The sequence below is a fragment of the Gossypium raimondii genome, chromosome 1 (genome assembly GCF_025698545.1).
Source record: "Gossypium raimondii isolate GPD5lz chromosome 1, ASM2569854v1, whole genome shotgun sequence".
In the NCBI taxonomy this organism is placed as follows: Eukaryota; Viridiplantae; Streptophyta; class Magnoliopsida; order Malvales; family Malvaceae; genus Gossypium; species Gossypium raimondii.
The window spans coordinates 46,541,432-46,567,065 of record NC_068565.1 but is presented as its reverse complement, the minus strand read 5'-3'; the positions used below and the strand labels follow the sequence as shown (position 1 = coordinate 46,567,065).

Below are 25,634 nucleotides of genomic sequence, written 5' to 3'. Positions count from 1 at the left end.
ATTTGCATCAGTCCCTGTGCCTTGGTTGTAAGATATTTTTAGCTTTTGTTTAATGTATTTCAATTTCTTTTACTTTAAATCAATTAAAGTTTGTTCCTTTTATATTTATTGCTTTAAATTTTCTTGTTGAATGCCTTTAGTTTCATGTTTTTAAGTTTTCTTGTATAAAAATCCAAACTTTTATATTTTTCTTAAACTTTACTTTAATGTTTTCTTTGCCTTTCATTTCCATGCCCATTCTCTTTATTTTCAGCATGATTAACTAAACTTAAAAAGGAGGTTGGTTGATGGAGATGTGGGTAAGCTGATTTTTTTTTTTTTGGAAAAGGGACTAAATCATAATAAATTGGACTAAATTGAATAGACCTAAAAACTTAGGAACTGATGCCCCTAAAAGAATATCTAGACAAGTGAGACCGAGAGGTAATCTTACTGTGCACCAATTCATTAGTCCCTGATTAACTAGTGAGATCGAGAGATAAATTAAATTAATTCGTCTAAGTTGTTAAAATTGAGATTGAGAAATAAAATAGAGCCATTTAGTAATTTAAGAAATTTAAGTCCCTCATTTGAAGATCAACAAACCACATCGAAATCAACCAACCACTGTTAGTCATTTATTAATTTATCTCTTAGCTTTGTACACTTTACAATTTGGTCTCTAGATTAACATATTTAATTTTCTTGCAAAAATTTCTTGCTATGATTTGTCGTTCTATAAAATCATATCAGTAGCCACTTAGAATCTATAGTGTACGCTATTTATCATTCAATCGTCATCTCCTTTGGGTTCAATTTTTGGAATACTCTAGTGTTCCATTGTAACACTACAAATGTTACAACTGACCTGTACCATTGTAGTAAAATTGTGCTTTAAAATTATTTTATAAAATCATTTATTTTATGCGCACGTGTGAATGCGGTCAGTCAGCCTTCCACCTCAGGTGAGAGATTGGTTATCATACATAACACCCCTCAAGCTCAACTAGGTGTTGAACAACCAATCAATAAAAATCCACAAGCTACTGAGAATACTCTAGTAGATCAAGTTGGTCAAGAAAATCTAGAAATTATTGAACAACCAGTTGAACGTCATGATCCATAAGAAAATGTTGGTTCAACATTGAGGAGATCTACTAGAGAAAGGAAATCAACAATTTCTAGTGACTATATTGTCTATCTACAAGAGTTTGACTATAATGTTGGAGCTGAGAATGATCTTGACTCCTTTTTACAAGCCATGAGTTGCAAAGAGTCAAAATTGTGGTACAATGTATGAAAGCATAGATGAATTCCATGAAAAGTAACAATGTTTGGGATCTTGTGTCGTTACCTGAAGGGTAAAAACCATTGGACATAAATGGGTTTTCAAAATAAAAAGAGACTCAATGGAAAACATAGAAAGATATAAAGCTAGACTTGTTCCAAAAAGATTCACTCAGTGAGAATGAATTGATTATATTGAGACTTTTAGTCCTGTATCGAAGAAAGATTCCTTGTGCCTTGTGTTAGCATTAGTAGCTCATTTTGACCTTAAGTTGCAACATATGGATGTGAAAATCGCCTTTCTCAATGATGACCTAGAGGAAGAGGTATACATGAAACAACCTAAAGGATTCTCCTCTAGTGATGGTGAACACTTGGTATGCAAGCTAAAGAAGCCCATATATGGATTGAAACAAGCCTCTCGATAGTGGTATTTAAAGTTCCATGAAGTTATCTTTTCGTTTGGTTTTGTTAAAAATGTCATGGATCAATGCATATGCCAAAAGGTTAGTTGGAGTAAAATATGTTTCCTTATTCTATATGTGGACGACATTTTACTTGCAACAAATTACGGGGGTATGCTAGTGAAACAATTTCTTTCTAAAAATTTTGATATGAAAGATATGGGTGATACGTCTTATGTCATTGGAATTAAGATTCATTGTGATATCGTGGTATCTTAAGTCTATCTCAAGAAACCTATATCGACAAAGTTTTAGAAAGGTTTCGGGTGAAAGATTGTTCATCGAGTATTGCTTCTATCGTAAAGGGTGATAAGTTCAATTTGAACCAGCACCCGAAGAATGAATTTGAGAGGGAGCAAATGAACAATATTCCATATGCTTCTATTGTTGGAAGTCTAATGTATGCCAAAGTCCGCACAAGACTTGACATTGCATTTGCAGTTGGAATGTTGGGAAGATATCAAAGTACTTCAGGTATTGACCATTGGAGAGCTACAAAGAAATTTTTGAGATATCTTAAAGGGACAAAGGACTACATGTTTACATACAAACGATTAGACAATTTGAAGGTGATTGTCTATTTCGATTTAGACTTTGCCGATTATGTTAATTCACGTAAATCAACATCAAGTTACATATTTATGTTTACTGGCGGAGCTATATCTTGGAAGAGTGTCAAGCAAACTTTAACTACTACTTCTACTATGAAGGTTGAGTTCATTTTATGTTTTAAGGCTACCTTACATGTAGTATGGTTAAAGATTTTCATATATGGGCTTAGACTTGTGGATTCGATTTTTAGGCCGTTAACTGCCTCCGGACGTACTAACGTCCAGAGTGTAAATACTACAACTAAAGATATGAAATTGAGGCGGTGTCCGTAAGTATACAGGTTAAGTTGTAATATAGTTTTACAACGAAATAGGTAAGTACTCTGAGGATCATACTTAAGGGCGGTGAGTACTAAATTAAAGTTAACCTAAATGCAAATAGAATTAATTAGTAATTTAAATAAATTATATTACAATAGAACATAAAGAGATGAATTTTAGATTGTTATAAATAAATAAAAAAAAATTGCATAAATAAAATGGACTTCAGATCACTAATTTCTAAACTTAATCAAATCTAAACATGAGTTATTAGCTCGCTTTGGTAGTCATAACTAATTCTTATTTCGGGTTTCTATTCAATCAACTAGTCGTTACTCTAGCAGGCTCTCTTAATCTTCTACTAAACTAACGAGTCGATAAGAACTACTTATCTCTTGACCTCACAGTCCAGACCAGTTTGGGGCTAAGGTGTTTACAGAAGGGCCATACCAATTTTGGGTTAATTCCTACCTAAATGACTTCCTAGGGTCGTCAAGCCTAGGGTTTAAGTTCTTCTTCTCCCAAACAACTGATCCGTTAAGAAAACCTTACATAACAATTAGTTAATTACATTTCCACTCACTAATCCCCCATAAGAGGATTAGTTCATTGTGGAATCCATAAACATAATAAACTTGATAATAAAGATATGCATGAAGAATAAATCAAGAATAGAGTTTAGATAATCCAGTTTGTATTTGATTGATGAAGTACAATAATCCTCAAACATTTGATTGCGTTTACAAAGCAAGTCCTCCGAAGAACACGAATAGAAAAGAACTAAAAATAAACCTAAAGCCTAAAAGAATGAAAACTAAAACTAAAATTACAAAGAAAAACTTATAATATGAAAAACTGCCCCTAAATAAGTGTTTGAAGAGCCTATTTATAGAGTTAGGGTTGATCGTCGACCTCAACCTAAGTTAGCTAACATTTTCATGTTAATTTTTATTGTGTTGACCAAAACACCCATTGCTCGTAATTGTTTCCGTACAGGGTCGGTGTCGTGACACCCTAATGCCTATGTCGCGACACTGAAGGCAGTATGCCTAGTTCAGGTTTGGCTTCAGGGGTATGTCACGATATCTAATGGCTGTGTAGCGACATCAAAGGCAAACTTGAAATTCTTGTATTCTGCTCCCTATGTTGTGGCATTAAGCTTCCCATGTTGCAACACAGCGACCAACCATGAGTTCCTATGCCTTGGAATGGTGTCTTGCACACTTACTAAGTATGTTAGCTTACCCTTAGGCCCCATTCGACCCCTAAGGTCATAAAAAGACTCAAAATACACTTTTTATTGAATTCAAAACAAATATGGAAAAATTAAACTAAAACATAATAAAAATGCTTGTATTCAAGCTCCTGAAGTACGAAAACTAGTTAAATATGCTACACTGTATTATGACAGATCAACCGTTGATGATATATTGTGACAATTCAACTACTGTCTTTATGGCTAAAAATAACAAAAGTCGAATTCGAAGTAAACATATCGACATTAAGTATCTAGCCATAAGGGAACGTGTTAAAGAAAAGAAAGTGGTCATTAAGCATATTAACATTGAGTAGATGTTAGCTGATCCTTTGACTAAAGGCATGCCAAACACACAAATTTAAGGATCATGTTGGCACTATGGGACTTGTTCCCACCTTGTAAATTTTTGTTGTAAGAACGATAATAAAGAAACTATGTTAAGTTTGATGTTTCTCATATTTTGTGCGCACATTAATTTGATTATTTCGAGAAATTCACTAAAGTTTGGACCTTGAATAAACATTGGGTTTATTTATTAAGAAATATGGGCTAAAGTATTGAGACATGATATATTGTGATACATGGAAGATACTACTCAAATTCTAAGAGAAAATATCGCTATGATTTGTGCATTATGTTTCGACTTCAATTATTCATGGGCGATACAAGCTAAGTGGGAAAATGTTGGACATGCATTTGGTTCGTGGGGTTATTCCCACGTTTCCCATTTTTGTTGCCCTCCACTTCCATGTTGTTTGTGTGATGGTGGGGCATGTAATTGGTGGTTTTTGATGGGGAACCACCACTGTAAATACCACTTGCATAAGGTCCCTAAGTACCAAAAACAAATTTTTGAAAATATTCCATCTAGTGAGATTTTTGAGTGTTTAGAAGACTTTGACGGTATTTAATTTTTCATACGGTTAAATTCGACAACCTTGTCGATGGTTTGGCGTGCTCGAAAGTGGTGTAACAACATTTAGATTTTGGCATTTGATTCAAGCAATGACTGGAGGTATTTATATTCAATTTTTTCTGTTGCACTATAGTGTTTAAACTATTATTTATGCATACATAAAACCATGACTTCTATTGGAATTGATGTGATTTTGTTTTCCTTGGGTAATCATTCTTAGATAGTCAATTGTGAAGCTTAGTGGTTGTATAAAATAAGGCAGATGTTAATTGGAGGAATTATGCAATTGTTTGTTTAAAATAAATATGCTTCAAAGTGTTAGATTGACAACCTAACGTATAAATTTAGATCAAGAAAAAAAAAGACCGATCTTGAATGAGATTAAGTTGATTAAATCTTGCCAAGTGTGAATGAATGGAGAGTTGAAATCTAGTAGCAAATTTTAGGTTTTAATTTGATTCAAGAGATTGATTAAACTTTAAGATATGAAATAGTGTAATAATTCGAGTTAACGTACTGTTCTCAATTAATCATCACCTTAAACTTGCAGAAAGATTTGATTGATAGTTGCATTTTATAGTTAGCTCACCTGTTTAAATTCAATTTCAAAATGAAATCGATGGTGTTAATAATTTTTAATCCGAGTAAAGTGATAATTGAGTTTTTAATTTAGAGTGAGGCTTCAATCCTGAATAATTCTCCCCACTATCCTTGCAGTATTTTCCCAAAAGATTTTAAAGCGTGCATTATAGTGATAAAATGTTGTTGTTTTTCTTTGTTCACCATATAATCTTAAATTGAAATCTTAGAAAAAAATTCATATTGAAGTCTTAAAATTGTTAGAAAAATACATAGGATGCGGTTTGTAACCAAAGAATATTATTAGAAAAAGAAAATAAGAAAAATGAAAACAATATTATAATGAAAAGTTATAAGTGATCTAAGGGTTCACTCAATTATTGACCAAGGATCTTAAATAGTACTTTTACTATACTCCGCTAAAACCTTAAAAATAGTGTAACTTCTCATAATGCTTTTATTATTATTATTATTATTATTTGGTATATTACAAATTGAGAGAGAGGATGTCATTGTCAAGACTTGAACTTTTAACCTCAAATGCTAACATAGAGCTTTTAACCACTAGCTTTTTATACCATCTTCAAGATGCAACAAAATTATAAATTTTCAAATTAGAGTAGTGAATATGATTAATGGAAGTCTATTACTTGAATGTTTTTAAAGCATAACTAATGATGAATAAATACAATTCTGAAGCTTTAATTGCTTTGACTCGATATAATGTTACCTATCGTAAGCTACATTGTCCATATTTCCATCCAAGTCAAGTTACGAGATGATGTACAGTGCCAGGAAAATGGCAAACACGCATTGCATTTCAGCCTCCACCATATCTATGAAGATCCACTCACTTTTCGCATGCTCTAAGTAATCTAACCAAAGTTAAAGCTTGTATGTTATATAATACACACACAAAGAGGTTGTAGTATGAGAATAAAAAATGGGTTTGTGTTTGCAGAAATTGAGATTCTAAATCTCGATAGATTGCATGCATGTTTACATGAATTAACTGAGTTAAAGTATAGTTTATACTTTGCATTTGGATAGGTAAACTATTAATTAAGAGATTCAAATGTGATATGGGTTTTGATTTTGGTTATAAATTACAAGAAAAAATATTTGGGTTTCTTTCTATATTGATTCCAATTATATAGAATTTGGAATTATCCCTCTAATTTACATTAATGAGTAGGGTTATAATCAAATTTCAAAATGGGAAAATAATTTATACGAAAATAAGATGAAGTCACCCATTGCATTCAAATTCCAATGGCATCAAGAAGTTGGGAGTGTTGAGAAACTGAGACCAGAGAATTGGCAACAATGGCACCACTAGCAGCAACTGCAGGGACTCCAATGCCAGGAAAAGTAGAATCTCCGCAACAATAAAGCTGCGGAATGGGGGTCGAATGTCCTGGAAAAGTGCCTTGACCAGCTTGAATAGCTGGTCCATAAGTTCCTCTGTTCCTTCGTAAAAACCTTTGATGTGTCAACGGTGTTCCAACCAGTTTCACCTCACACTTGTCACGGTTGAAACCAGAGCCAAGTGCTCGTTCAACAGCTTTCCACATTACCTGGTTTATGAAGCATTAACTTTTGAGCTTTGAGTTTTCAAGCTATGGCTTTGTCAAAAGCATTAGAAAGCAAATATAATTTACCTCTGATCGTTCAGCTTTAAGCTTTTTGTATTCTGCACTTCTACGATCGAGCCCCTCCCACAATTCAAATGGTTCAGTTCCTGGTGTATAAGCGTGCAAAACATGCTTCCCTGGTGGTGCAAGATTCGGACTAAGTACACTAGGTACAGATATTAAAACAACATTCTGATCAGCATCAACTCCTCTTTCCCATTCATTAACAACAATATGATGAATCCCCAAATCCTCACGTACATCCTGCTCATTATGGTGCTTGAAAAGACGTCAATAACATATATAGATGCACAACATTTGAGTAATTAGAAAACTGAGTTACCAGTTACTAATATTTTGGTACCTCAGCATCAAAGCCTAGATGGAGATGCATGAATGATTCACATTGTGGTGTTGTTTTAACCCTGTCTATGTATGACTTTGGAAGTTGATCCTTCGGTAGCAGGTTCAAAGTATCCCACATTGATGCATTGCTCACAACAGCCATTTTAGCACGTATAAACTGCAGCATATACATTTTTTTTCAGTCAATAGCATTTCAAGCAGATAACATTTGCTTAAGTCAATTGTCTATGTTCAGACTATATATTTACCTGACCACCTTTCAGCTTAACTCCGGTAGCCTTACCGTTCTCAACGATGATCTTTTCCACATGACTTCCTAGAGATATCCGTCCTCCAAACTTTTGTATTCCTCGAACAAGAGCGTCAATAATGGCTCCACTTCCATTAAGTGGATACTCTAGAGTACAACCAGGTTTGTACCATTCTGCAAACATATAAACCTGAAAAATTGGAAGTAAAACTTGACAATGTTAAGTTTCAAAGTAGTGTATGTATATTCATAGCATTTCACCTTATAAGCATGAAAAGAAACACTTGGATATCCTTATAGTTACCATCTCTGCTGAGAGTATACCATTGGATTTCACCCCAGCAAGCAAGAAAGCTAAAAGGTCCACCCAATTCCTAATAAAAGGGTCTCTCAGCTCCAAAGAATCCATGATTTCCGAGAAGGGTCGTAAAAGCTTAGGAGCACCAAAAGCTCCCTGCGGTCCCATTTCTACAAATGATTTCAACAAAGAAGGGGCATATCTAGCTGCAGCAGTTGAAATAACTCCCAAATCTCCCCTGATTGATAAAGGAGGCAGTGCCATTGCAGCGGCTGATAATGGAAGTATTGCTTCCTGCAGCCAAATTGCATTCTGAATTTGAGAAATACTTGAAAGTTTTAAAAAGAAAATGAAAGTACAGGTCTCTTACCCCAAATATCCAACACAGTTTGGTATCAATTATATGTTTGAGGCAGTTCTTTAGAGGGTAAAATAATGATAAGTAAAAATAACGGTACTCACGAGAAGTTTTTTCCATTCTTGCACGGCGTTCTGACTAGCATACTTTTCAAGGTCCTGGAAAATAAAAATAGTGAGGATAATAAGCATGAGTATTTAAATGTGGTCATCTTCTAGCTCATGCTGGATAGTAACATCCTGGTATGTTTTTACACTGGTTGCATACAAGTTTATCTAGCTCTTGTTTGACAACCGTATTTAAGTCTTTGCATGATAGAGCAATATCTGAATAAACAGTTTATTTGATGCCTTCTACTCTTAAAAGAAATGGGTGTAACAGTATGAATGCAGAGTAATATAAAAATTACATATTAATTAAAGTATGAAAAGGCATAAAATTGAACAAATCTAACAATGGCAGTCCACCTTGAGAAATTCAGTTGGGCCTATGCGTGATAAGAATTCAGCTTCAGGAATGTAAACCATCCAAGAGTCATATTTCGCACATGGAATTGACTCACCCAATGCATCTAGGACCTGCAACTCAAAGATAGAGGAATGGTGATTCCAATCCAACCAGAGAAATCAAAAGTGTAAAATGGTGAAGGTGAAAAGATGATGTAGCAAAGACCTGTGCAAGAGGATTGGCCTGAGGACCTCTAGACTGAAAACCAGAAAACAAAGATGGACCAGAGTCAAATTTATAGCCTTTAATCTCAAAAGAATGGGCAGCACCTCCAGGCAGATCATGACTTTCCAACACAAGCACATCCTGGTTGTATCTAGCAAGAAGCCCCGCGCAACACAGTCCGCCAATACCACTCCCAATCACAACAACGTCAGCCTCTGGCTTCCCTGCAATACAAGTTGTTCACTTTTACTTCCATAACAGAAAGGGGAATTCAGTTTGGTGCATAAGAAAAGGGTATATAATGCAAGAAAATACCTGGGACAGTTTTAGTAGGAGGCTTGACAGAGATGGAGGTGGAGGACGATGCATTGGAAGAAAACTGAGGAAGGTTATTAGGAGAACTTCGGGCCAAAACAGTATTTCTGGGGGTTGGGAATTTGATTCCTGGGAACAAAGGAAGACCCAATTCCATGATCGTAGAAAGGAGTTTCAAAGCAGCGACCAGAAAGTGCTGAGTGAGATGAGATAATTGAAAGACGAGGCATTCATGGTTTCTGCTAAACAAACTAGCCACGTCATTCCAGTTCCTACCCAGATGTTTGGGACTTCCCAACTCCCTATGTCTGTCAAAACTGTCAAAGCAGTTTACTTTTGGATTATTTTCTTTCTGGGCCTTGACATTAACCAATTGAAAGCCCAATTTCTCATCAGCCAGCCCGCCTGAAAACAAAAGCTCCGTCTCAACCATACTCATTAATTTAGATAACACTAGCATGAGTGTCGCAACTAAACTTGTAAACTTGTTCATAGGTTTAATTATTCGTTTAACTCTAAAAGTTCATTTAAAATTTGAAATGATTTGAATAAAAATATTAAATTCAAAAAATAAATATGGGTTAAAAAAAATTAAGCTTGTTTAAAATATGGGTTAGGCTTCAGGCTTGAGCTTAATGGTTTGAGCTTGGCCCAACCCGACCTATTTTTTAAAGTCTATATGTTTTATATTATGTTATTTTTATATATTACATAAAAATTAAATTTATTGCAGTAATTGTATATATATACTATAGCAATTTGATGTTTCAATATAAGAAACATTCGTACATGACATATTTAATAATTTTGCCATTTGTCATTATATAATATTTTCATATAATAAGTTCTTATCGTCTACTAAAGGCACGTTCTCTTATCTTAGGGTTTTAGGGTTGGAAATTGCGTTGTGGTTGGTTTGGGATTTTCATTAATGATGGAGGCATAACTTGCAAATCTAAGTCTTGATGATGAAAAGGAGGAACTGATTCCTTGTGAAAAAGCTCCGATCGAAATAGAAGGTGACTATCAATTTTTCTTGGTAGGAAAAGCTTTAATGTAATGTGCGGTTCACTTTCCCTTTCTGAAAAGAACTTTGGCTAATCTTTGACATCTGTTGGGACGGGTTACAATCACGGATATAGGGGAAAAAAGGTATTTATTCTGCTTTTTTCTATGAGGTAGATATAAAAAAGGGTTTTGGATGGTATACCTTGGTCGTTCAATAGACACCTTATTGTTTTCCATCGACTGAATAGTAGGGAAGACCTGCTGAAAGTTTCATTGGTTTATACTAATTTCTAGGTTCAGGTCCATAATCTGCAATTTAGGGTTATATCGGAGGGACTGGCATAGCAATTAGGTGATTTTATTGGGCATTTCATCCCGTATGATGTTGCTTTGATTACGAGGGGGAAACAAATATATATGCATTTTAGAACCAAAATTGATGTATGATTAGCTGTGAAGCATAAGAAAAATTTGGCATTGGGACAAGGGTGAGAGGGATATGCTTACTTCCAATATGAAATATTAACACTTTTCTATTTTTTATGTGGAAATTTAGGGCATAGGGAAGGTTTTTTTTCCCTATAAGGATGACAATCAAGATTCAAGAAGTAAATTTTGGCTGGGACATAACTTTAAGGGTATCATCATGGAAAGAAGTTTCAATTGGAAGTAGGAGGATGGTTCGAAGGGATTTCAAGAAGGTATTAATTCCCATGGCATAGATATGGATGATCAGAATAATAGGGGAAAAGAAGGAGGTGTGATTATTCAAGGTGCGTGGAAACAAGGTCAGAGGGAGTCTATAATGGAGAATAAGCCAATTGAAAATTATGAAGGGAAAAAGAGATAAAGAATACTGGAAGAATAATCAAATGGGTATGGTGTTATTGGTTTACTGATTAAATTCAATAAGAGATCGGCAGCCACTAGCAAGCGAACCGACCGGGAGTAATGAAAATCTTAAGTTGGAATGTTCGTGGATTGGGACATCCACGGACGGTTAATTGCCTTAGAAACAAGGTGAGGCATGTACAACCCCATATTTTGTTTCTAATTGAAACAAAGTTGAGTGAAAAAAGAATGGAAAAGGTTTAACTAAAATGTGGTTTTGCTAACGTTATTGATGTGGGAGCGTATGGGTTAAAAATGGGTTTGTCAATTGGTTGAAAAAGGGAGTATGTGTTGTAATTGAGAAGCTTTTCAACTAATCATATTGATATGGAGGTAAAGGAATGAGAGGGTATGCCATTGTGGAGGTTTATAGGGTTTTATGGCGCACCTGGGGAACACAAAAGAAGAGAATCGTGGGAACTTTTAAGGAGGTTAGAGAATTATTGAGATTTGCCATGAATGGTCGTGGGAGACTTTAATGAGATTATGTTCTCGTTTGAAGAAAAAAGGGGTTGATTGCGGAATGAAAGAAACATGGCTCATTTCAGAGAAGTGTTGGAGGATTGTGATATTAGCAATTTGGGTTTTTTGAGGAGATGGTTCATATTGAAGAGAGGTCGGTTGCTAGAAAATAACGTTTGTAAGAGAATTAACAAAGGGGTGGCAAATTTGACATGGTGGGAGAATTTTCCAGGGTATTATTTAAAATATTAGACGCATGCTATATCATATCATTGTCCGATTTTGGTAGGTTTGGGGATTAATTGTAGATGGCACAAAGCGAGAGGGAATAGGGGATTTAGATTTAATGCAAATTGAGTCATGGAGGATGAGTGTGAACAAAAAATTAATGAGTTTTAGGAGGGGATTTCAAATGATGTTCCTTCGAAGTTGAGGAAATTAGGAGATCTTCTTAAAGGTGAATTGGGACAAATTACTGCCAATAAGAGGAAAGCGTCAACAATATAAATTATGAGATTGGCTAACTTGAGCACAGTTGACCTAGAGGATGAAATAATAGTAGAGATAGAAGAGGTCAAGTTGGCTCTAAATCTAGAAGCTAGTAAAGGAAAGATGTTTCGAGAGTAACAAGCAAGGGCGAACTGGCTTCGGTTTGGAGATAGAAATACATCTTTTTTTCATAATCTAGTAAACCAACGAAAATAGAGGAATACTGTGAAAGAACTAAAACGGCTGAATGAGGAATGGTTCGTTGGAGAGAGGGAGAAGGCAAGAGTGGAAAATGAATATTTCAAGGAGCTGTTCACAGCTTCAGACACGAGGAGTAATGATAGAGTGTTTTCGGGGATAACGAATTACATTCAGGAGGGTATGAACATTGAGTTAGTTGAGAAGTTTAAACTCAAAAAAGTGAGGGAAACAGTAAATAGTACAACACCTTTAAAGGCATCAGGTATGGACGAATATCTTGTACTTTTTTATCCAAAATATTGGCATATTATGGGAGATGAGATAACTAGATATTGCTTAGACGTTTTGAATAGGAGAAATGAGATTGGCATTATCAATAGTACTAGTATAGTGCTTATCCTAAAAGTGAGTTCACCAACCTGTATGTCGCAATTCAGGTTGATTAGTCTATACAATGTGTTGTCTATAATTATATCCAAAGTGGCAGTTGATAGATTTAGAACAGTGTTTGATAAATGTATTGACGAGGCACAAGTGACATTTTTACTTGAAAGGAAAATTACGGATAATGCGCTAATTGCATATGAGGTGCTACAATCCTGATACAGAAAAGAGATGGGGCATAGAGTCACTTTTTTTTTTTTGAAATTAGACGTGAGTAAAGCCTATGATAGGGTGGAATGGAATTTCATTGAACAAGTTATGAAACGCATTGGGTTTTGTGACAATTGGTTATGCTTAGTAATGGAGTGTTTCAACCGGTGAAATATTCAAATTTGTTCAATGGGGTGCAAGGGGAAAAATTCAAACCTTCAAGGGTTTTGAGACAGGGCGATCCACTCAGTCCATATTTTTTCCTAATTTGTGCGGAGGTTTTTCTTCTCTCCTTAAATTGGCAAAAACTGAAGGAATCATCAAAAGAGTAGGGAGAAGTGGGCTATCATTAGCTCATCTACTTTTTTGTAGTTGATAGCATTTTGTTTGGGGAAGCAAGTGTGAAAGGTGCAAATGCTATTAAATAATAGTGATCGAATATGAAAGGGTATTGGGTCAATTGATCAATTTTGAAAAGTCGTTGATATTTTTTTATAGTAATGTGTCAAGCATCAGAAGGGATCAGATTGGGACATCTGTCGGGGTAAGGGTCTCTAGTAACCCAGAAAAATACCTAGGTCTACTGACTATGACTAGAAGACGAAAGAAGGAGGTGTTTTTTAGAGATAGATTTAGATAACGCATTGAAATTTGGAGTATGCGCTAATTGTCACTTGGAGGTAAAGAAGTCTTTATTAAAGCAATTTTAAAAGCCATTCCAATTTATACGATGTAATATTTTTTGTTGCCTGTTACATTATGTCGTGAATTGAAAGTTATTATTAGTAAATGTTAGTGGAGAAATTCTAAAATAGGAATAAATTTTAGTAGAGAAATTCTAAAATAGGAAAGGGAATTCATTGGTGTGGTTGGAGGGGAATGTGCAAGCCGAAAGCACAAGGGGAATTGAGATTTAGGGATTTGGCAAAGTTCAATATAGTGTTGCTTGCAAAACAAGGTTGGAGGTTAATTATGAAACTGGATTGTTTGTTTGCAAAACAAGGTTGGAGGTTAATTATGAAACCAGATTGTTTGTTTGCCCGTATCTTTAAAGCCAAGTATTACCCAAAATGTGATTTTATGAGTACTAGTTTAGGTTCTCACCCATCTTATAGTTGGAGGAGCATTTGGGGAGCAAGGAGACTTCTGGAACTAGGTATGGGATGGAGAGTTGGAAATGGCATATCAATAAATATCTAGAATGATGTTTGGTTACTAGGGCCTAGACATGGAAAAGTAATGGTTCAAAATATTGATATTAATTATTCAACAGTAGCAGATCTTTTTGATAGAGAGACGACTACCTGGAAGTTGGAGGCCTTAAGGAAGCTCTTTGTTAAGGATCAAGTAAATAAAATACTGACAATCCCAGTAGCTGAAGTTGATCTTGAAGATGAAAGGGTGTGGAGGGGGGACAAGACAAGTATGTTTTTGACAAAAAAGTGGATACAAGTGGCTGCTTAATGAAGATGTAACAACAACACATGGGGGAAGTGACACAACAAGCTACGCTATTACAGAATTTTTGTGACAAATTATGTAAGTTACAAGTTGCAAACAAAATTAAAATTACAACATGGAAAATCGCTAATAACTATATCCCTACATTTGACAATTTACGAGTGAGGAAATTGCAGGTGGTGAATATTTTCCCTCTCTATAGTACATTGGAGGAATCAGTGAGCCACACCTTTCGGGACTGCATGTTTATCAAAAGTGTCCTGCAAGGAGTGGGGATTGATGTCTCCCTCAGCATTTAAGGACAGTTGGAAAACATGGTTAGCAAATATGTTTGTTTGTACAGGAGAGGAGCAATGCAAATAGTTAATTATTGTGTTCTGGGCGGTTTGGCATTACAGAAATAAGGTTTACCATGAAGGTGAAAAATAGAGCATAATAGGTCTGGTTACGCTTATTAAAGCATATTATACAGAGAGTACCTTCACAGAGTTGGTGATTTCATTAAATATAAGTCAGAATGATAGTACATGGACTCCATCAGGACTAAATGAAGTTAAATGCAATTTTGATGCGGCTTTCAACAGGTGCATGTTTAGTTCGATGTCTGGGATAATCTTTAGAAATAATGAGGGGTATATTTTGGCAACTTGTACTTACTCGAACAGCTTTGTGGCTGATGCAACCACGACTGAGGTGAGGGATTGCTTACAAGCGGCGACGGTGGTTGAAGAGTTAGGATTCCGAAGACTTCTTAACAATTATTAAAAAAGCCCGATCATTAGAGGAGGCCAGATCAAACATTTCTATAAAGGTTGTACCTGTAAACCAACCCCCTAAAGCAAAATAGGCACAAGAAAAGAACAATAGGCTAGACCAACCTACAAAAACAAAACGATCATTCATATCAAATAAATCATTTTCATCTTTAGTAAATTTATCAAGAGCTATAGTCGTAACAATCTTTTTATTCAATTACTTCAACCATTTTTGAGTACCTTATGTTATGAGGGTTTGGGGATTCCATTTTTTATGTATGATATAATTAATTAGTTTCGAATATAGAAAAATATTTTCTTGTATTGGTCCATAACCTGGCTTAGTAAATTCAATATTTTACTAATTGTCTTATTTTATATTTTAGTAACATAATCATGTTAAATGTGACTTAATAAATACAATTTATTTTATTTACTATTAATTTAAAAATAACTAAATTAATTATTGAAAAAATCAAAATGTAATAAAAGTCCAAATTAAAAGAGAATAAATTAATTACAAAATCACCCCAAAAATTCAATGTTTATTCCTTGAATTAAGATTCAAAACCTAATAAAAGTGAATTAATTAATTTAAATTCTTTATTTTATTTCATATTACCTTATCCAAAAATAGAAATGCCGAAATAATCGTTGTTCCAGAAAAGAAACGTAATACATTCGTAGCCAAATTTCATTTTGTTTTTACCAATTTTCTTAGTTGAAAAATAATAATACTTATTTTATTACTTCTGGCTTTATCTAAATTACGAAATTTTCGTTTAAATTCGTAGGATAAAATTGAATAAACTATATGCTTTAATAAATACTCATTTTTAGGTAAAGTAATTGATACATTCTTCAAAACTTGAAACAGATCTCCAAATCCTTAATTTGATACAGAAGTACTACTTTACATTGTTTTAAAATAGTATTTAAAATGATGACATAATGGTTAAGGGTATTCATCGTTTTAGGTGTAGTTTGGGTTTGAGTTGTACTAGTCGCATTTGTTGTTCGGACTTTACCCTGTAATTGTTGTCTCTCCGCCTCCCTTCTCCGCACGACGAAGCAGGGGACTCCTCCATACACGTAAGTTGGTTTCTCTCTTTTTAGACTCGCAGTAGCTAAAACATGGGCTAGTTTACTTTCTACCTTGTTTGTGTGTTTGAACTGAATTCATCCCAGCTTTGTTGTATTTTAAATTTTAATAGTAATTAGAAGTGGATATCTATTTTATTTATACTTCTTATACATATAAATAGAGACTTTAGAGAAATTTTATAAATATTCCGATTACGCTCTCTTTTGCTCTTGTAATTTCATTTTTGTTCTTTACTTTTTTATAACATAAACTTATTTTAAAATGGAATATGTTGTTCAGGGACTTCCCTCTACTCTGTAAAAGAAATTGTATTATTTCAAAATAATTATGCATCAACATTGTTTAAAGAAAAACATAAATAATGCATTATAATTCAAAATTTACTTTAAAACCTTTTAATTAAGCATTTAGTGACATTATTTTTATAAATCCAAGTAACTCATATTTCAAATTATTACAATATATTCCTTATTATTACCGTTAAATGTTAATTTTTTAAAATCATTTCAACCGCCATTCAACTTTTTTTTACTTATGTAATAACAATTAATATTATCAAATTGTTATATTTTGGTCACTCATCCATTACCTCTAGTTAACATAATGGCATGTTAATTTAAAAGGTTAATAACTAATTTGGTCCTTGAAATATAAATAAAATATTATTTTAATATTTTTAATTATTTTTAATAATTATTCTACTTTTTAAAATATTAAAATAAATTAAAATTACTAAAATATAAATTTTATTATTAAAATTAAAGGCTTAAGGGTGTAAAAAGCCCTCAAACTTTTTCAAAAAAATAGAAATTAAGTCCCTATTTTTTTTTTGCACTCAGTTAAGTACTTGAACTTTTAAATGCATCAAAAAGACTCTCAAACTTTAAAAAAAAAACAATTAAGCCTCTGCTTTTTTTTTTCTGCACTCAACTGGGTACTTGAACTGCCAAAATGCCTCAAACTTTTTCAAAAAATTCAATTAAGTCCTTTCTTTTTTTTACTCAATTGGGTACTTTAACAGTTAACCGTTAAAGTTAATTCCCCTTAATTTTTTCAGTTAAAGCCATAACGTGTTACAACCACGGTGTGACATATGGAAAAAAATTATAAAAAATAAAATTCAATAAAAATTATAAAATTATTAAATTTTAATAAAAATATTAAAAATTATAAAATTATAAAATATATAGAAATATAGAAAAGAAATATAAAATTTGTAAAAATAAAAGTAAAAATTATCGTACCAAAAGAATCATTTTATCATTTTTCTATAAAATTTTATTGATTTTTATTTTTTTTATCATTTTTCTCCACATATTACACTATGTTGCAACACGTAATGACTTTAATTGAAAAAAAACTGGAAGTCGTTAACTTTAACAGTCAATGTCGAAACCCTTTTTTCAAAAAAAAATGAAAAATGGAGTCGCCACCGATCTTTAATAAGGTGTGATCGGATCACCTTGAAAACGATTTTAGGTCTACGAATTTTGAGAAAACTGGTTCGGGAGTCAGTTACGCACGAGGAAGGATTAGCACCCTCGTGTCGCCCAAAATTGGTACCGAATTGATTGTTTAATGTCTTATTATGAAAAGATTTTAAAATACGATCCCATGAAATGAAAGTTTAAATAATTGAATTGGTTAAGTGGACGGATTTGAAACAGATCGTTACACTCAGTGAGTTAGAGTGCAACAGTTCAATCCTCGAAATTAGGTTCGTCCCTTCTTAAAAAATTTAAAACATGTTGTAAGAAGGATATTTGACTATTTAAGTCAATCGAGAAATCAGAATCCAGTAAGATAGGGTTCAATTTCTCGAAATTCTTAAACATCAAACATTGCCTTTATTTTAAAATCGAGAAAACAAAATGTCGTATCCAGTAAGTTAAGATCCCACATTTTGAAATCTAAAGAATTTTATTTTAAAATTGTATAAAATGAATACTTGATGATTTAAATTCATCGAGAAGAATTGAAGCCCAGTAAGTTAGGGCACAATTCTCTCGAGAACTATTAAACACCAAGCTTTTTTAGGAATTTTGAAGTGAAACGATTATACTGTTTTAATGAAATGCAATTCTTACAAACAATATAATTGAATGGCAATATATAATGCAAAAGATAAATAGTTATCTAAATTTACATTAAAGAGCAACCAAACATATAATTCATCCATATTGATAATTAAACACCTAATACATCAATAATCAAATTCCTAAAGATGCCTTGATTTAAACAATAAAATAAAATGAAAATAATAATTAATATGAAGATTTAAAACAGATTTAAAATACAATGTTAAGCTAAATGTTAAAATAAGGTTAAAAATGATGAGTTAAGATATGAATTAATTTATCTAAAAAAACTTTTATAGACAACATTAGATATGAGAAAAATAATTTTAAAACTGATAACAATAATTATGATAATATTAGCCAATATTAAAAGATATTAAAAATAATGAATTATTAAAATTGATTTATTTAAAAAGAATTTGGAAGCAAAATTAAATACATAAACATTTTGAAATCGAGAACCATAATCAACAAATTTGAAATCAAATCTTAAACAAAGTTAAAATGACAGTATAAAAAATATAATAGACTTAAAATATTAGTATATAAAGGATCTAAAACACAAAATACCAACTAAAATAATGATTTATTTACACTTTAAAATATAATAATAAATTTTAACATTATCAGAAGTCAATATTATAAGAATATTAAGTACTATAGTGTACAAAAATAGAATTAATTATAATAAATAAAGAAACTAACGTTGAATTCTAAGAAAGAAAACTAAATTGATATTAAATTAAAATTTATTTCAAAAAACAAGGGACCAAATCAGTAATTATGCGCAAACATTAAAATCATTTCAATCAATTATCAAAAACGGCACCGTATGATCTTGGATCCAGACGTAAATAGAGTAAAGTGTAAGGTACAAATTACAAATAAATAAAAGAAATCAAATCGCGATTCTATTAAACATGAAGGGACCTGCCAAATAAATAAACCAAACGACCCATGATGCGCGGATCCTTCCCAGTTCGGGTCACCGTTGGATCGGGTATTCAGAACGGTGCCGTTTTGGAGTCATTGGATTGACTCTAAACGACGGCGTTTAATGACCTTTCTTTTAAACTAAAATAAATCCTAAATAAGCTAGCACCCACATTAAAACCAAGCCTAAACTAAAAAATAACTCTGCGCCGCTCCAGGTACCGTGGGTATTTGAGCAGTCGCCGACCTCAGCCTATACTCCGATGGCGACGGAGAGAGCCGGGATCGCGCCTCTAGGTACGTTTTCCCCCTTTTTCTTTATCACTTTCTCACCTAAATACTGACTATTGAATGCAGAAAAGAGAAAAAATAAAACTGAATAGCCGAATGAATAAAATGGAAAAAAGAAACTAGGAAATCACCTTTTGTGTTTGATTTTTGTATTCTCAATGAGTATATTGAATGCGTAACTCTTTTACAGCGTTCGAATGGCTTTCTTATAGCCCGATTTACAGAAAATAAAATGAAAAATAATTTTTAAAAAAATCACCTCTATGCTGTTGTTTTTCTATTTGCTGTTGTTTCTGTGTGTGTTTTTTTGCAGGTACTCGGCCAGCCTGGAAGTACTGAGGTGGCCGTATGGAGGCGTGCGTGGCTTGGTGCAGCGCATGGAGGCGTGGCACGTAGAGGTGGCGCACGTGCGAAGGCGCACGCGAGGGCAAAGGCTCGGCACGTGGGGACGAAGGCCTTGGTGGCTGCTGCGCCGTAAGCTGTCAGAAACTCTGGGGTTTCTGTTTTTGTTTTGGGCTGTAATTGGGCCGGGGTATTTGGGTTTGTAACCGGGTTTGGAGATTAGGCTAATTAGGCTTAGGTTAGGTTTGGGCTAGAGGTTTTGGTTAACTATCTGGACTGATGTTATTTGTAAATGGACTTTGAATTTGGTTTTATTTATTTATTTATTTGGGTTTTAATATTTTGGCTAAGGCCAGGCAAAATTTGGGTATTACAGTCAACAGTTAAGGTTAATGGTTAAAGGGTCTTTTTAATGCATTTGATAATTTTTTTTATATTTTTATGATTTATATATATTTTCTTAAAATTTAATAGTTTTTATAATTTTTATTTATATATTTTTTTCGCATGTCATGCTGCGGTTGTGATACGAGGTGGTTTTAACTGAAAAAATTAGGGGTAGTTAACTGTTAAATTACCCAATTGAGTGCAAAAAAAAATTGTTTTTTTAAAAAAAAAAGTTTGAGGGCCTTTTTATTATCAAATGTTGTAAATTAAATCAAAATTTTATCATTTTTAGGGGGTCAAAGTACAATTTTAACTTTACTAATTTAGAATTTTAAAAATTTTAAAAGGCTTAAATGAAAAGTTTTCCATTTTAGGGAGGGCGACCCATTGTCAGCTCCCTTAGATACGCCCTTGATGTGATAGTTGGATCATTAAAATATTAATAGTTCAAAGTGTATTTAATTTTACACCATATATAATCATATTATATTACAAGGTTTGGCTAAAAAGGAAAATAAACACTCTTATTAACATTGTAATTTTTTTAAAGTCAATATTAAATTATTTGACACATGTTCACATGTTTTCCTTTTACTTATTTGCTTCATAAATTCTTTAAATATTGACAATCTAATCCTCTTCTAAATATTATTGAAATTAATTTACTTAATAACCTTTTTAAAATTATGATATTAGTCCCTACTAAATATTAAATTTTACAATTATTTCTTAAATAACTTATGAATATATATACATACATGTTTGGTATATATATTATTAATTTATATGGAATTACATAAAAAAATCTTGGAAAAATGGCATACTTAAATATTAAATTTTGTTAATAGAGACTAAAAATAAATATGAATTTTAATTTTTAATCATTTTTTCAAACGTTGCTAATTTTGAGATTATTTAAAATAATAAATGGATATAATTTAATATATATATATATTGTAATACCCAAATTTTACCCGGGCTTGATAAAAAAACCCATATAATAAATAAACAATAAAATTTAAAGTCCTAATACAGTCCATTTACAATAAAAATATAAAAACCAAAATTTACAAAGCCAATTAACCTAAAGTACAACCCAATACTAGCCCAATGGCCGAAATCTCTACCCAAACTCAAATCAGCTAAACCTAAACAGACCCTAAACCCAATCTTCTAAACCCGAATCTCCCGGGCCCAGAACCCAGCCCGAATCAGTGGAGTACCCTAGAGGCTTCTAGGGTTTTCGCTGGCGCCGCAACAGTAGATCTAGACCCGTGTGTGCATCATCACCAGGTGTGTGCATCTTCTCCACACGGGTGCACCTCTAGGCTGCCTGAGTACCTGCAAGAAGGACAAACAACCAGCAACGAACACACGACAACAAAAAGAAATGACAGAAAATGGGTAACAGAGGGGATTTGGGAGGATTTCTTTTTATTTTATTTCCTTTTTATTTTTTTCCTGTAATTCTGGCCATAAAAAGGCCATTCAAATATTGTAAACGACACACACATGATATTGAACAAAAAAATCAAAAAAATATTCAGAGAATCAATACAAAAAAAGATCAAAAGTTTCTTGAAGGTGATTGTTTTTCTGCTTTTTTTTCTTCTCTGTTCCATCGATGCGTATTTATTACTATTGATTTTTGTAAAATAGAGGTAAAAAGGGAAAGGATTCACCTTAGCGTAGCGCCGATTGAAACCTTGCTCGCTTTGTCGCAATCGAAGCTCGGGCTAAAGCTGTGAGGCCGGATATTGGCGGAGCTTTCGGCGGCGCGAAACTAGGGTTGAAATCCTAGCAGTAGAGAGGATAGGGGTGGCCTCCCTCTGGTCCGAACTTAGGGCTAAAGCATTCTGTTTCAGGTTTTAAGGCGTTTAGGTGGGCGTATAAAACGACGCCGTTCGAGGCTGGTTCCTATAGCTTCGAAACGGCACCGTTTTGGCCGTCCAGTGACCATGACCCGTGCGGTGACCCGACCCGGGGAAGGATCCGCGCAATTTAGTTCAAAGGTTTATTTGCGCAACCAGTCCTCCTTTGTTTTACATCGTTCTAATTTGACTTTCTATAGTTTTCGATTTATACTATATAGTTTATTCTGTTTCAATTTGGTGCATGGTCAAACGGTGACGTTTTCGATTTGAATTCTTGAGCTTCTGTGTTTAATTGTTGCTTTAGTCCTCAGGCTTTCGATTGATTGTAAATTTAGTCTTTTAAATGTTGTAATTTCGATTTAATTATTTATTAATTTTAATTTTTTTATTCTTATTAATCATAATATTCTGTTTAATTTTTTAAATATGATTTGTTGGTTTAAAATTAGATTAGTATCTATTTTAATATGTTTATTTATGGTAAATTTTAAATATTAGGATTAACATTGTTTCCAAATTTATTATTTAATATAATTTTAAGATGCAACATATTGTTATTTCAAATTATTATTAACATGTTTTGAGTTTATCATACATTGTTTTAAAATCTATCATTTTATTTTCAAACTCTGTATCATTATATGTTTCATCGTCTATATATATAAAAATGCTTTCATAATAATTTGATATACTTTGTACATATTTTAATAATTTATTTTGTGTTATAACTTAATTTTCTTTTGATATAATGTTTTGAATGCTACTATATGTGGTATTGAATTATTTTAAAATATATTATTATTTTGATGTTTGATATTATTATGATTATAAATTTCAAGTATTTTTATATCTAGATATGTACTTTAAGTCAATTTTAGTTATATATAATTTACTTCTTTCAAAACCTATCTAGGTGATTACCTTTTTAAATCATATATGTATTAAAACTTTTACATGGTTATTTTATATGTGTTATTTGAGGTAAATTAATAAATGTATTGCTTATTTCAAATTTATTTTACATATTATTATTCCATAATGTTATTCTTTTGTTTCAAGTCTATTTTGAGTTCATGTGTAAATGTTTCAACTTAAAAATGTTGTTGTATTTAATTCATTTGATATTTGACAATTAGGATTGATATTTGCATAATATGATAAAAATTGTTGTAGCCATTTTTATTTGAATTTATTCTTTGTTTATTTTTCCTCAATATGTATCTAGATTATGAACTGTATCTTGTACATTATGTATTGCAATTCAATCGAGTTTCATTTGTAAAAATTGTATTTTATTAAAACACTACAATCATGCTATTTCATAATCTTCAAAAGAAAGGCTTGGTGTTCATCGTTTTCGATTGGATTGTGCCCTAACTTACTGGGTTTCAATTCTTTTCCATGAATTTAGATGGCCAAGTACTTATTTTGTTAAAACCATACAATTTCAAAATAAAATTTTTGAGATTTCAAGATGTCGGATCCTAACTTACTGGATATGACATTTTGTTATCTCGATTTTAAAATAAAGGCAATATTTGATGTTTAAGAATTTTGGGAAATTAAACCCTAACTTATTAAGTTTTAATTTTCCGTTTGACCCAAATAATCATATATCCTTCTCAAAATGCATAGGTTTTAAAAGTCAAGAGATAAATTTAATTTTGAGGATTTAAAATGTTGCACTCTAACTTACTGAGTGTGACGATTTATTTCTTTGAAATAAGTGAATCTCATCGTCCAATTCATTTTACTTAAATTTTCTTTTCAAAGGATCGTATTTTAAAATCTTTTCAAAGTTTCGACACTAAGACATTAAACAATCGATTCAGTACCAATTTTGGGCGTTACGAGGGTGCTAACCCTTCCTCGTGCGTAACCGACTCCCGGACCTATTTTCTCAAATCTCGTAGACTTAAAATTTATTTTTAATGGTGAACCGAGCACACCTTAATAAAAGATCGGTGGCGACTCCTATTTTCATTTTCAAAGTCGATCCCTATTTTGCAAAATTTAAAAGTAGTGTCGACATATATACAATTAAGATGTCTATATATAAAATTTTAATAAATACAAATATTAAATTATTAAATTTAAAATAGACTTGACTTGACCATTTACAAAATTCTAATCCATGTCCGAAACAATCTTGCTGATACATAATTAGAGAGATGGTGGTTGAGGGGGGTTTAGGGTTTTAAAGGTTTAGGATGAGAATCACTAAACCACGATTTTTCTTGATGTTTTAAGAATGTCACAAAAATACTATAAAAAAATAATTTTTGAGTTTTCGTAACGTTTTTGTCAAAACATAAAAAAGTGTTACGAATGAACTGTAATTAACAGTCTTTTTTTAGTACACGTGGTGTAAAATGATTGGTTCTTTAATACACATAGCGTAATCTAATTGGTTAAGATTAAAAATTTAATAGTGTTGATCAGGTGATTAAACAAGATACCTAGTTGATAAAAAGGGTTTAACGTGTAATGTAATTAAATTATAAAATCTATATAAATAAAAATAGGACAGTAATAGAACTTAGAAATAAAAATAAAATTAACCATTATGTTGGAAACTTTAGCCAGTCATGATTTTGGTTCACTCGATGATAAGTTGATTACAGAGATTGAAGAATAACCTCAAACTCCCAATTCTTTCGTAGTGGTAAATTAATTACAGAAACAACTAACTCTTACCAAACAAATAACTCCAAGATCACTACCATAGTTTAGTTCTTCAACAGCCTTGGGTCAAGTTAATGACCTTACTTGACGAGCCGCTTAAACTAGATTGCTAATTTCCTTGACATCATCCGATTGCGCATCACCAATTTTTTCTTTTGCAAAATCAAATAAAAACCCACTAATCACACGATTTTATCATTCTCAAAAACTAAAGAACTAACAAAGATCAAAGTGAAAAGCGTAGATTCTAGGTTAGATTTTAACTTAATTACTCAGAAAAACCAATCAAGAAACTTTATATAAAAAATAGAAAGTAGGTGGAGATTTCCACCAACTGAGAAGATAAAAATAAAATAAAAATAAAAATAAAAGTAAAAGCTAAATTCTGGCGAAAACAAAATCTCCTCGTTTTTTAGCCTTTTAAGTTGGATTAAAAACTCAGTTTTTACTCCTAATTCACCTCTTTGAGATAAAATTAAGCATTTATTTAAATAAAATAAATATAAAAATAAAACCTAATTTTACCTCCTAAAAATATTTTTATAAATGAAGTTTAAATAAAATTAATTTTAAAATCTAAAAGATCTTGTATGTCAAATTAAGGCTACACTAATATTATGATGGAAAGGATGTAATACATCAAGGCTTACACTAATCTTAGTATTTGAGGCTTTATAAAAAATAATATTTTAGTCTTTTATTTAATTTTAATTTTTTAATTTGTATTTTTATCAAATCATCTTAAAATGGATGGAAAATTTAATGTTTACTAATTTTGTTGACGTTTTAGTTAAATTTTAAATAAATATTTTAAATAATTTTAATGATTT

The 25,634-nt window shown here is 32.3% G+C and overlaps 1 protein-coding gene and 1 long non-coding RNA gene across 2 annotated transcripts; one reads left to right on the top strand and one right to left on the bottom strand.

The window, feature by feature from the left end:
- Positions 1 to 6,396: 6,396 nt before the first annotated feature.
- On the bottom strand, positions 6,397 to 9,544 carry LOC105786112 (prolycopene isomerase, chloroplastic). Its single transcript, XM_012612408.2, has 9 exons — positions 9,249 to 9,544; positions 8,934 to 9,157; positions 8,729 to 8,839; positions 8,366 to 8,419; positions 7,910 to 8,197; positions 7,604 to 7,795; positions 7,354 to 7,512; positions 7,017 to 7,253; positions 6,397 to 6,932 (listed from the first exon to the last, which is right to left on the bottom strand). The coding sequence occupies exons 1-9, from the start codon at positions 9,403 to 9,405 to the stop codon at positions 6,618 to 6,620; spliced, it is 1,737 nt and encodes a 578-aa protein (XP_012467862.1). The 5' UTR covers positions 9,406 to 9,544; the 3' UTR covers positions 6,397 to 6,617.
- A 515-nt stretch (positions 9,545 to 10,059) lies between these two features.
- Positions 10,060 to 15,313, top strand: LOC128042974 (uncharacterized). The gene is made up of 2 exons (XR_008198618.1): positions 10,060 to 10,400; positions 10,813 to 15,313. It is a non-coding gene; the product is annotated as an uncharacterized LOC128042974 (long non-coding RNA).
- The last annotated feature ends 10,321 nt before the right edge of the window (positions 15,314 to 25,634 follow it).

What these genes read in the sequence shown, in the direction of transcription:
- LOC105786112 (XM_012612408.2), bottom strand. Translation starts at nt 9,405, where the DNA reads ATGGAATTGGGTCTTCCTTTGTTCCCAGGAATCAAATTCCCAACCCCC. An exon ending in AGGCCAATCCTCTTGCACAG is followed by an intron (nt 8,840 to 8,933) that starts GTCTTTGCTACA and finishes TTTGAGTTGCAG; the next exon opens with GTCCTAGATGCATTGGGTGA. An exon ending in GCCCAACTGAATTTCTCAAG is followed by an intron (nt 8,420 to 8,728) that starts GTGGACTGCCAT and finishes TTTATTTTCCAG; the next exon opens with GACCTTGAAAAGTATGCTAG.